Genomic DNA, 12,667 nt, shown 5'->3' with positions numbered 1-12,667 from the left:
TCCTAAAAGACAGAATAAAATTTTCAAAAGCGCCCATGTCCCAGTTTCAAGCGTCAGTTAGGCTCCTAAGTCTCGCTGACTCTAGTTGAGATGTTCATAAGTGCCTAAATCTCTTTTGAAAATGGGCTATATGGTCCTCAGTCACGCTTGAAAATGTTGCCAGTGCAGTAGTGCAATCACAAGCTATGGGGATAGATGCAGCGCTGACTGGTTGAGGTTCTCTGGCCTGTGTAATGCAGGAGCGCAGACTAGCTGACCATAATGCACTGGCGAGCCGAGGGAGGGGGATGGGAGTGTCATGCTGGCCAGGCCCTCCTTGGAGGAGCCGCCCCCCCCCCCCCCCACTGTCACAGGTGGCCAGAGCTGGGCTTTGACATCCCAAGGGCTCCTGCTGTGTGTGTGTGTGTGTGTGTGTGTGTGTGGGGGGGGGGGGGGGGGGGGGGGGGGCTTTTTGCACTTTTACCTTGATTTTCCTAGCAGCTGGGAGTGAGGTTGCTTGCTCAGCTCCTCTTTCCCCCGCCCCTCACCAGCCTGGCCTTGGCTCAGCCACTAGGAGCGCAGAGGTGTGGCAGAGCCAATAGCAGGGCCGGGAGCCTCTGCAGCCCTTTTTCGGTCGAGCTCCCCGCAGCCTCGGTGCCGAGTGTGAGGATGCTGCAGGTGTCACCATGAGCTGCCCCTCCCCTTCACACGCTGCCACCTTAACGAGGCAGGCCCAGGCTCCCTGCGACCCCAGTAGAGACAGGGCTGCTCAGGCCGGGGAGGGGGCTGCTGTCCCCGATACATTCAGGGGATGATTATCCACACAGGCAGCCCAGCTTTGGAAGTTTAATGACACCAGGGAGCCGTGGGGACCCCGTCCACGCAGGGGCCAGGCAGCCGACCCACTGGCAGGGCTCCAGGGCAGAACCCTTCACGCCTCCCCCCACCCACCCGCTGCCAGGCAGCCCAGGGTCATCTGCCCCGTCACTCCCACTCCCAGCTGCCCCCCTCTCCCTCCCCGCCGTCCCCACAGGTGGGGAAGGGGAGTGGGGTAGAACAGGAAACGTCAGCTCGCTAGTGTAGACATGGCCTTCGTCACTGCCATCAGCAGCTACGCCTCTGAATCTGCCCAGGGAGCACATCTGCTGCGGAAGGTCACCGACAGTTCAGTGCTGCCCTGCAAAATGACTGTAAAACGGACTTTACAGAGATGGGCTCCCTGTGCAAACTCAGTGGCATAGCTGCGGCGCTTACTGGCTAAGTCAAGGTTTGGCTAGCTCTGCGTCCCAGCAACCGTACTCACTTTGGGAAGGGAGCTTTAGTCCAGTTTGGTTTGCCTGTCACCTACACACCTCATTAATAGGGTCCAATTGCAGAAGCTTTACTGATGCCTCAGACAGAAAACGCCTACCTGGCAGGTCTCCCATGTAGCTGCACTATGGGAGAGCAATCTGCTAGTCAGCAGGAGCCCGTCTACTGCTTCCATAGCGCTGTCCACTCTGGCGCTGCCATCGGTAAAACTTATGTTGTTCGGCAGCTGTGTTTTTTCACACTCCCCCCCCCCCCCAACTGACTGAGAAACGTGCTAGTGTTGACATAGCCCAAGCTACTTAAATGTCTCCTAGTACTTTGGGGCAGGGCCCAGCTTTTTGGTTTGTGTTCGTACAGCGCCTAGCGCAATGGGGTCATGGTCCATGATGAGGGCTCCTAGGCACTAGCACAATACAAAAATAGTTCCCAAGTATGTCAGAGGTGTTCCTGTGTTAATCCTCACAGCACTTCTTTGTGAGGTAGGGAATGTTACCCCCCGGGCTGGGCTCCCTGTTGGACAGATGGAGAACAGGGGAACTGTGTGACTAAGGGCTAGTGCCTCAAAGGGCTTTTAGGTGCCCAACTGCCATTTTAGGCAACTAAATCCAAAAGGTCGGTCCCCAAAACCATTGCTTCGCTGCTGAAGCCCAATTTTCTGTTGGTTTTCTGAGTGCTGGGGCCTGGCAACGAACATGTACCTAGGCCGGGGGAGTCGCAGGCTAGGTGTTTGCCTGTCCTGAGGGAGCCCAAGCCGGTAGGCCTGCCCAGCGCACGGCTACTGGACTGAGCCCAGCAAAGGCTGGCAGTGGCAGGGTGGGGGAGGGTGCTTCACTTTTGCCCAGTGGGTGGGGGTCTCATCCAGGCTGTGGAACACCTGGGTTCAAAGCTCTTGTCTGCCTTATGCGGAGCAAGGATTAGCGCAAGGTGCCCAAGTCACAGCAGCGCTAAGGCCAGGAGCGGGTCACAGCTGTGCAGGCGCCCGCGCCGCAGCTCACCATTTCCCATTGGCTCGCTTAGGCAGCTCCCGGCTTAGCGTGCTGGTTTATGTGAGGCCCATTCTTAAGAGGGGGGGGCGTATCTTGCCCCTTGCATTGGTCAGGGAACCTAGGCACCTCATTCAAGGCTGTGGAGTCCACAAGGCGGCAGGGTATGTAACTGTAATGCTAAATCTAAAGCCCCTGCGTGGCTGTAGCCCCCCGCGGTGCCTTAATAGTGTTGAAGAGCGAGGCCTAAGTGACTCACTCACGGTCACAGACGGTTGTGGCGGAACAGGGCTAACGTCCCAGGCTGGCCCCTGGACACTGCAGCCGGCATTTCTCTTGGCGTCACGTTCCGATTCCAGGTGTGGCTGGCAAGGCTGACTGATTTGACAAACCTAAATGAAACCCATCACTGCACGACGTGGGAAATGGCTAAGCCCGAGCAGGCACCAAGGTGCCTGAAATTCATGTGTAAAGCCTCACGTTGCCGAGCAGAAAACATCAGGGGCCAAATCCGTTTTCCGCTGGCCTTTGAGCAGCCTTCAGCACTAAGCCAGCGTGAATGTGCATGTGAATGAGCCACTTGGCGGCTGCCTAGCTACAAATTGTGCTCAAGCAACAGCTAAATGCACATTACTATAATTACTGCGCCATGGGCCCGGTCTCGCAGTTGCCCACCATTAAGTAATAGGCTGGCTTCAGCGCCCAGAGATCACCTTGTAATGCAGCGTTTTGGTAGCACGTGCGATTAGCCAAAACACACCAGTGGGCCTGGCATGTCCCTGAGCGTGGCTAATGCCAGCTGCTTCACACGCGCGACCAGCTCTTCAAACGCGCGCACCCTTCTGAGTGCATCACTGCCACCATCACACAACGTAGCCCTGGTCTGGGCCAATTAGTTGGGTGCCTAAATGGCAGCTGCGTGCGTTTGGTCCCGTAGCCCACCGAACCCCTGTTTAGATGTTAGCGCCAATGGTCAAGACGTCTATTCCGGCTTTGCCACAGCCAGCATGAGCCACCTGGGCCACTCACAAAGTCTCTGTGTGTCAGTGTCCTTGGGTAGCACACTCCCCCTCCGGGCGCTCCCCAACACACACGCTACTGCTGGTGCTTTAAAATGGTCAAATGACAGGGTGACTTTCACTCATCCCATTGCACACAACTTTATTGGCCAGGAAGGCAATTTTGTCCCTACTCGGCCGGGGGGGGGGGGGGGGCATGTCCTAGCCTAATAAGTAAGCAGGCCTCATTTTTGCAGCACTGGCTGTGAGCTAATGGACTAAAATGTGTGGGTGTAGCCGTACTCCAAAGCCGCGCCCGTTTGGCATCACAGGTCGATGTTGGTAACGCAAGAAAAGCTTTGCTGGCTCTAGGCCGGCCGCCTCACCTGACCAGCGTTACTTGGCAGCGTGCTGGCTGGGCACAGCCATGGTGCCTGAGGCATCGTGAGTGGCTGCGCCGCTATGCTCTAGCGCACAATAAACCAAGCCCCTGGCAACCAGCGTCTAGCCCACGCTGATCTGCACGTCTCCCCCCCCCGGCAGTTAGTAGGCAGTATTGGACTGCTTTAATCTGTTTGACATAATGCTGGCTATTTCTACAGCCTGCATGTTAGCATTAGGGCAGATGCCGATGGGACCGGGTGGTCTGGGTCACTCGAGCGCTCTGCTGGCATGTATGCATTGGAGGCCCTTGAGTAGGGCTCTGCCCCTCATGGATCCAAGTTTCCCCATCTGTAAAACGAACATTAACCAGCCTTTTGTCAAGCACGTTGAGCTGGGTGGCCGGGACGTGCGACTCCAGGCTAGCTGACAGGAGGGGGCAGCAGCTGGACCTGGCACCATATCACGGCCCTTGACTGGGTTCAAGGAGTAACTCTGTTAGCTGGTAACAGTACTAAGCTGTTATCCTCTATGTTGCTTAGCCACTGGAAGGGGATGTGATACCCAGCAGCCCCGGGCCTTATGGTATCCATAGGGCCACAGCCTGTCTTGACTTCATGGGTATGCAAGACTCACCCTGCCATGGACCCACACTACTGTCATGGCCCAGCTGGGGCCAGGGCGGAGAGGCTGCGTGCTCGGGTAATACGCCACACCACTAACATTATCCTCCACGGTAGTAAGGACGGTGACTGCACCCCATGTAGCACTCCTGTGTAAAGTCCTCTACATCCAGGGCTTAGGGTTTAGCCTGTAACAAGTAGGCAACGCCATTTATTTGGGGAAATGGAATAATCAGGTACTCCCAGTCTGTTCCATGACTCTGGCACTAAGCCTAGTACGACTATAACAACCAGAGTAACTGAAAGCCCATTACAAACGTTAAGCCTTACTCCCTCTTTCTAAGGTAGCATCCCAGTGATTGTTTGATTATAGCCCCAGATGTGAGCACAGCTTTTACAAGCTGATGACAGACAGGAGTCTTGCCCTCAGGCGGTAGGGATTATTACACCCTTTCTACCCAGGAAGGCAGAGACATGTTAGGTGACTTACTTAAATTCCAACTGTAAGTTGGTGGCAGAGGCAGGAATGGAACTGAGACCTTGTCTACAGGGCCCAAGCATAATTTTTTCAGGCCCAGTACAAACTTGTAACACGGGCCCCCTCACACACACCCCCACATGGGGATTGAAGCCTGGGCTAGGCTCCCCCCAGGGCCTTTAGGCCCCAGTAAAGTGTCGCCCTCCCTCCGCCTCCCCACCCCGGTATGGGGGCCCTGCTTGTCTACACAAGAAAACTGCAGTGGTTTGACTTAATTTGTAATTTAAAAAAAAAAATTGATTTAGTTAAAACATTGCAAAAAATCTGTGTGGATGCTCCTATTTCAGTTTAACCCAGGCCTGTTTCAGTGCATCTTAAATCAATTACACAGGCGTTTTCTGCTAAACTGAACTATTCCAGTTTTAAACTGACTCAAGTGGAATTTACAAAAACTTTTAAATTAAACCGCTTCAGCTGTCTCTTCTAAGCAAGGCCTGACTGTGCTGTGGTTCCATGGTTTCCTGGTCCTGTGTATGATCTTCCATGGAGGTAGGTGATTATGAATTCACATGGTTATAGAGAGAGAATATACTCCTCTTTGCTTCACATACACTCAAAAATCCATTTAGATAAGGAGCAGTGTCTCTGGGGAGAGCGTGTTAGACCTGAGATCCTCTTACTGTTCTTTTGAATTACCCAGTTTATTAGCCAAGTGACCCTTGTGTATTATGGCTAGAGTTAACCTTTAAACAATGGCAAAAATAGAACGCTTTTAAACACAAAATATTCTTTTATTTGTCACCGAAGGCTACACACGGTCACTTCTGTTTGTTTTTCTAGAAGGTATCTACATCTGCACGTATTTACAGCCTTGTAATATTTACACAGTCAAGAATACAGTGTTAGAAACACAAAGTGTCGAGAAAAAAAGTTTCTCAAAAATTAGTTCCAGATTTCAGGAAAATGATTATCCATGGTAATGACAAGAGACTCCAGAGTTGGTCTCAGAGACGCAGCTTCGATGCAGAGTCCTCGTTCTAGACCGGAGCTGCACTCAGATGTCCTCATGCAAATTAAGCAGATTTATTTTTGAATAGAAAAGTGTGATGCTTTGATTTGTGACGTCAAGCACATCAATGAAACTGTGCTACAGGTTGACCTATTCTCTGCTAGACCAGTTGGCATTCACTTGGAGTTTTCTGGGCTCCTCTGCCCAGTCCCATTTCCCTCTGGGGGTGGGCGGGTAACAGGCAAGCCATGTAACATTTTGTCATTAGCACAAATGTTTATAGCACTTAAAAAAGAGGAGACAGAGACACTAATTCTATTCCCTACTCCTGCCCCCCCACCCCTTTTTTTTTTTTTAATGTTGAGACTGTTTTCAGTTCAAATAACACCGCTCGATATATCATTATAGGAAATAAGATCACAACCGTTAGGACACGATATAGCTTTCCCTTAAACAAGGTACGTTTAGCGGGAGTGGCATTCTGAAACAGGGTATAAATTTTGAAACTGATCATTTTGTACAATGCAAACAGGGTGGCTTTTAAAACTCACGCTCCGATGATGGAGGCTTTTAGTTAAACGTACCTACCGTTAAAAGGCCATTGGCTTTATTTTGTTTAAACTTGGTAAGATCTTTATTGTAACTTGGGAAAATAATATAGTTAAATATTTACTATGAGCTATAATAGAAAAGAAATGGTGAAAATCCTTCAGTCCTAATAAGGACAGTAATAACACTAACGAAAACAAACAGGCTCTTTCTAACACAATGGGTTCCTGGGAGGATGCTGTGCCGTGCAGGGATGGTGGATTGTGTGTTTCAAGATAACAAGGTCCAAGGTTTTATTTCACCAAAGGGCCTGTTACAGTGTGCACCATTCTGAACATAATTTGTATGTGTATTACCCAGGTTCAGTAGTGCTAAGATACTGCCAATCATGTAGATAAACCAAATGACATTTAGCAAGCAAAGCAATCTTTAGCTCCATTATTAACATTGTGTGTTTATTCCCCCCCTCTGTGTTTAAAGAGCAGCCTCATTGTTAACTCAGAGCTGTGACCCCTGGTTTCATCTACGCTGCGACCGAACCAAAAAAACATACGGCCGTGCTGTAACTATGACGGGGGCTCTTGCTGTGAATCACAAAATCGAATTCTAAAATTTCATGGTCAGAGTCTGGTCTTTGCATAATGGATTGCATTGTCATCTATCATGCTGACACTTACAAGTCACAGCTGAAAAGGTACTTTATTAGATTTTTTTTAGATCAATTTTGATTTATTCTTGCTGCAGTGTCCGTTTAGTAGACTGAGCAGAATCTTACCCTGTTCCCTCAGCTCAATAAAGCAACTACAGATATAGTACAGAACACCTTCACTGTTCCTAACCTGCAGCCAAATGGTGTCTTGGGGACAGCTCCCAGTCTTTTAAGCCCAAATCAAACATGAAGTTTCTTAACGGCCTCCATCTATTCTGTTCTGGCCTGATATTTTTTAGATTTGTTGGCCTATTTTTGCCATGGCTCTGATCAATAGCAATAATGACAAAGGTACGATGTGCTGTATGAGTCCCTCCGGTCACTGGTGCTTAATGATTTTTTCCAAGCTCTGGGTAGACAATTTCTGCCCAAAAAATCTTGGAGGAAACAAACATTGCAGTGCTTCTTGCAGTGCTAAATTAGTCTAGCGGGGGCTGAAATGGCTACACAAATGCAATGCCTTCTGAATAATGAAAGTCAGAGATCGGAGTGATCCAAACCCATAGAGGATAAAAATCTGCCCTGATTCCTCTCTGTAGTGGGTGGAAAAGGGAAAAATATGCAGATTTCCTTCACCAAAAGTGAACTTCCTAGGGGCAGAGATGGAAGCTCCATTGTTGGATCATTTAAAACAAGGTTGAACAGTACAGTAGAATTGTCTGCTGCAGAGACCGGCCTGCCCTGAGTCTGGTCCAGATGATCAGGTGCCAGGTCTAATTACAGGTCTTTTACAAAGACATCCAATGTTGATTTATCAGCATTATCAGCAATGGAGAATCCACTACAATGCCTGGTAAATTGTTCCAATGGTTAGTTACTTTCACCAGTGGAAATGTATATTTCCCATCTGAATTTGTCTAGTTTCAACTTCCAGCCATTGGACTGTGTTACACTTTTCTCTGCTAGATTAAAGAACCCATTATTGAATATTTGTTCCCTACGCAGATACTTATACACTGCAATCAATTCCGGGTAGCTGCATCTAGTATGTTGTTCAACAGGGCAACATTTAACAAGCGGTCACGCAGCCCTGGATTTTTTTAACATTCCCCTTAGCCTGGAGGGTGAACGCCACAAAAAAACACTGGTTTCTTGTAGACAACACCCTTACGGTAGAACAAGGGACATCTTATGGCTCCAGGACTGTAGACAGCCTTTCAAGTTTTCACCCCCAGTAAGATGAGTGGGCGACATCCCAAACTTTTCTTGCTATCACTGCTCTGCTATTAATAGTGTTGCAGATACACGTAAGTCAACTATCCTCTGGATTAAGACTGTCTAGGTTTGGCTTAGTTAGTGCTAGAGAAACATCGTTCTGTTTAAAATGCTTTTCAATAGTCGGAAGAGAAGAGAGATTCAAAATAATAACTCCTACATTTCCTGAGCTGTCCACAGACTCCAACTACAGGACACTAATGGACTTTAATGGGAAGTCAGGCAGGTTTAGACCCAGCACATTGCTTGAGAATGAAGAGTTAAATCTAATTTGCACTGATTTTTGCCATGATGTGGATTTGGATTGCTCCTGGCAACAGGCAGATTTGTGAGACTCATGAAAAATGGGAGACCTGCTCAGATTCATTAACTGTGTAATAACCTGAAGACTCTGGGTAAGGCTATAAAGGTAGCATCTCCGTCCAGCAAGGTTTCCATACTTGAATTTCCTTTCCTCTACTCCGTGTAAATGTAGCCCATTTACCATCATAAAATCCTCATTACATTTTAAACAAACTAACGTGAATGAATACACGAGGAATCCTCTCTTCCCGGCTGCACTTTGATGGAGCAGCGTTAAAGGGAAGTGGAGGTGTATGAACAGAGTGTATAGCTGGTTTATGACACACTAGGCCTGAAGATGGGCGGCTCATTCATCTTCATCCAGCATCTGCTCTGTTCTCTGTTTCAGAACTTCCTCCGCCCAGAGAGGGAGGCCACTCTTGACAGAACCGGTGCTGCTTTTCAAGACTTTGCACCAGTTGCTATTTACTTCTGCCAATATATTTCTCCTTAAAGGATGCTTGCTAGTTCAGTCCTGGCCAACATGCCTCCTGCTCTGCAAGGTGAAGTTCAAAGAATAACACTGAGTTACTGTATCAAAAACACGCCCCTCCCTACAAACCAGAAGGAATTATTAAAACGGCAGGATGGTAGGTAACCATCAGAAAGGGGTGCCCCTCACACAGGTCAGTGTTTGGGTTCAGTTAAGGTCAGCATCAAAACCTCTGGATGCATCTCTCGCTGGGTCTGTAACAGTAGGCTGAAAATTTTAGGGAGAACAGACACTCTAGGGGGATTTCCTTCCCTTTCATCTGGCAATGCTGTGAGAACTGACAGGAAGGAGCCTTGAGAACAGAGTCAGACAAGTTCTGCATCTACAAGGAAGCCACGATAGAACTGGGTCCACCACCATTTTCTCTACCCATGGACTTTCTGCCCATTGGGTCCTTTCAACCCTTGTCGCTATCCTGTAACTGAGCAGACCCAGGGATACCCTCTTGGAGGAAGGCACTGATGCTGGTGGTGGGGTCTGCTGAGCTTGGTGGGTGCAGTGGCAGAGGGACTGATTTTAGGGGATGGTAGCACACCATGCTCCCCGGGCTAGCTCTGAAATCTCTCGTTGTGATGTTTTGGCATGGCTCAGTCTGTCTCTGGCTAGAACCTGGAGCAAAAATAAAGGTAAGAAGTTAAAATTTTCAGAACCTGTAAGAAGTTCTGAGCTGCTCTCTGAAAGGCAGTGAAAGTAGGGGTGCGTGCACGTGAACGCTGATTCTTTCAGAGGAAGGCCATCCAGCTCTTCCCAGAGGTCTGGATGGCATCACACCTGTGGTTCTCTGACAGCAGTAATGCCCCTTATCAGCAGAGAATTTTCTCAGGAAGAAGCTCAACTCAGTCTCCTTGCTCACTTGAATCACAAGGACTCTTGCAAATACCAGAGCACGGGAGTTACATGAGTACAAATTACATTAGCATGTCAAGCAACTTTGTCAGCAGTTTCTCTTTGGGCCCCTCTCAAGTGGGCATTTCTAGTAAAACTCCTCCTTGCTCGCTGTTAACACTTACAGGGCTATGCATTTAATTCAAGCGCCTTCATATCTCAGTGGGGAAAGAAACAGTCAGAGGGGTTGGTTCCAGTATCTCCCCCCCTGCTGCTGCTTATTAAACCTTTAAAATTCCTTAGTGCCAGAGTCCCACAGAGGCATGTTTCCTATAGTCAAAAATGATTTAACAACATGGCACGGAAAACCAGTTTCCAGGCCAATAAAGACAACCCCAAAAAAACGCGAATGCTGGAGTATGGATTTGCTGCAATTTTCAACAGTACATCAGTGGGAGACTATCCTACTGTTAGACTCAAATTAGCTTCCTAAAAACGACGTTGCTTTATTGGACACGGCACAGCAGACTGCTGAACACACAACCTGTGTACTGAAATACTGTACATTTAACGAGGTTATGTCTACAACATCGGTGCATTCAATCCACTAGAGAATAGCTCTATGCACGAGAGAGGATTTTTTTCAATAGAGAGGGAGCCTCTTTCTTCGCCTTTATTGGTTTTTTAAAACTAAAACCAGGATTTGCGCATGGACCAAAAAAGAGAAAAAAAATCTACTATCATAATGAAAGACTTTTTTTTTTTAATTCCAGTTTAGGAAGGAAGAGAATCATCTTGCAAGTTAATATATTCAGCTCCTTTTGCCTCTATAACCTACTTCAGCCCAGCAGGAGCCCAAGAAACACTTTAAGTCCCAAGTGAAAGGTGAAAACTACTTGTAGGTCTCTTTTGAGGCACACAATTCAGACAGTCGCTTTGAGAAATTCCAAATTGTCGCCATCTTCCGTTTCCCGCATGCCCGGCCTGAGCTCTCTGGGACACGGTGAGGCCCCCGTGCCTGTTTGTCGGGTGGAAGGCTATCTGTCCCCCTCCCAAATACGAAAGGATTAGGATGAAACAAGTTAGCACAGACACCCATTTCTCACTTCACACCGAGTAACCTATGGATGTACGTTGACAACGCCCCACTTTAAATTCCTCACAAAGGGAAAAAAAGGACAAGAGACAGTAAATTTCACTGTGATCACACTACGGCAAAATATACCTTCTGTTCATTGCGAAAAACATGTGAAGGCCAAATTTAAAATAATAAAAAAAAAGTATGTTGCATGAGTTACAGTGCAACCATATTCTTTTTCTCTTTATTTTCCTCCCCCCACCTGGTTCATCTTAGAAAAAGGATTGAGTACAACACAGTCAGGTAAGTGGCCACAAAAGAGTAGCTGTCTTTGGCAAGAAGTCACCGTATTGACCCTCTCTGTCACCTTCTGCCCATTTCGCTCTGTCTCATAAAATGGATGTTGTTGGCGCTGTCTGAGAGTTCTGGGTGTTGCTCCACTGAGATCACAAAGTAGCCGTCATAGCCCTGCACCCGGCCCGTGTTTAGCACTTGCTGCTTCTCCCCTTCTGTCCACGAGCGTATGCCCTCCTCCCCGTCCCGCAGTCTCTGCTGCTCCCTGGCCCAGGCCTGGGCTATGGCGCGCTGCCTGGCCAGCTCCAGCACGCGGGCTTTCTCCTCGTCCAAGGTGGTCCCATAACGGGTGTTTAGACACAGTGCACCGTGCTGGAACTGGATGTCTGTGTAACGTCTAGTCCTTCCGCTGAGCACTGTGTTGATTTGGGACACTGTAACATTCACGCCATTCTCCAGGGTTCTCCGCCCGCCACTGAGGCCCAGTATGGACAAGTCGCTTTCCGACGGCCCTTGCTTAACAAAATAGTGTGTGTCCACTCCCTCTATTGTGAAGTGCAAGTTCTCCAGGTAATGGGCGTTGTTCAATATGGCTGCGATCCTGCGCCCATCCTCATTGGCCACACTGATGATGTCGGTGGCCACACGCCCATCCTTCATGGCAAACTTGACCCCTTTGCCGAAGACAGAACCTCCCGAGGCAAAGATCTTCTTCTCGTTGACCTGTCGGCACCCAGCGATGCTGGAGCTGTAGATCTGTTCAAAGCGCTCTAGGGTGACGAAGGCTTTCAGCTGTTTCTGCACTTCACACTGCACTCCCAAGATTGACTGGTCAGGGAGAGAAAGAGAGAGAGAGACCCATATTAGAAAGAGACGCATGAGGAGTGAAAGGTATCGTTAGCACATTGGAGAGCAAAGAAATAACATGGCATGAGCCAATGAGAAGGTCCAGAGGGTTCTGTTTCCTCTAGCTCCTTCTGAACTTTGGTCTGGAAAATAAAGTCTTTCTTTTTAATGAAACGATTGAGATTCCTGTGCTTGCAGGCTATTCTCCCGAATTGCCATCATGCCAAAAAACTGAACTGAATTTAACATCATCCCCTTGACAAAATGGAAAGCTGGGGTGGAGAGGGAACCCAGCACAGAGGGAGTTTATAACTTAATGCTGACATTGAGAGACTGTTGCATTCTAGCCCACTCATTCTGTGACCTTGGGCAAATTAATTGCTCCGTGCTTCAGTTATCCTCATTCGTAAGTCAGAAACAATTCATGGCTGATTACTGGGAATCGTCTAGTCATTAATATTTGTAAAATGCTTTGCAGACAGGTGCTTGATAAGATCAAAGTATTTGACTAGTAGCAGTTTCCTTTGGTTTTAACCTGTTTTTGATTCTACCTT

At 48.4% G+C, this 12,667-nt stretch overlaps 1 protein-coding gene across 1 annotated transcript in view; it reads right to left on the bottom strand.

Moving 5' to 3' along the window:
* Positions 1-11,088: 11,088 nt before the first annotated feature.
* The window catches only part of TENM4 (teneurin transmembrane protein 4), a 486,586-nt gene continuing 485,007 nt past the window's right edge, over positions 11,089-12,667 (bottom strand). The window contains exon 32 of the mRNA XM_067533333.1: positions 11,089-12,095. Coding sequence (XP_067389434.1) covers positions 11,337-12,095 — 759 coding nt within the window. The 3' untranslated portion in view covers positions 11,089-11,336. The remainder of the gene's footprint in view (positions 12,096-12,667) is intronic.

The sequence above is a fragment of the Emydura macquarii genome, unplaced genomic scaffold, assembly GCF_026122565.2.
Source record: "Emydura macquarii macquarii isolate MOO-44397 ecotype Brisbane River unplaced genomic scaffold, CSIRO-AGI_Emac_v2 contig_3328, whole genome shotgun sequence".
In the NCBI taxonomy this organism is placed as follows: domain Eukaryota; kingdom Metazoa; phylum Chordata; order Testudines; family Chelidae; genus Emydura; species Emydura macquarii.
Note: the sequence above shows the minus strand (reverse complement) of the source record. Positions and strands in the feature narration are given on the sequence as shown.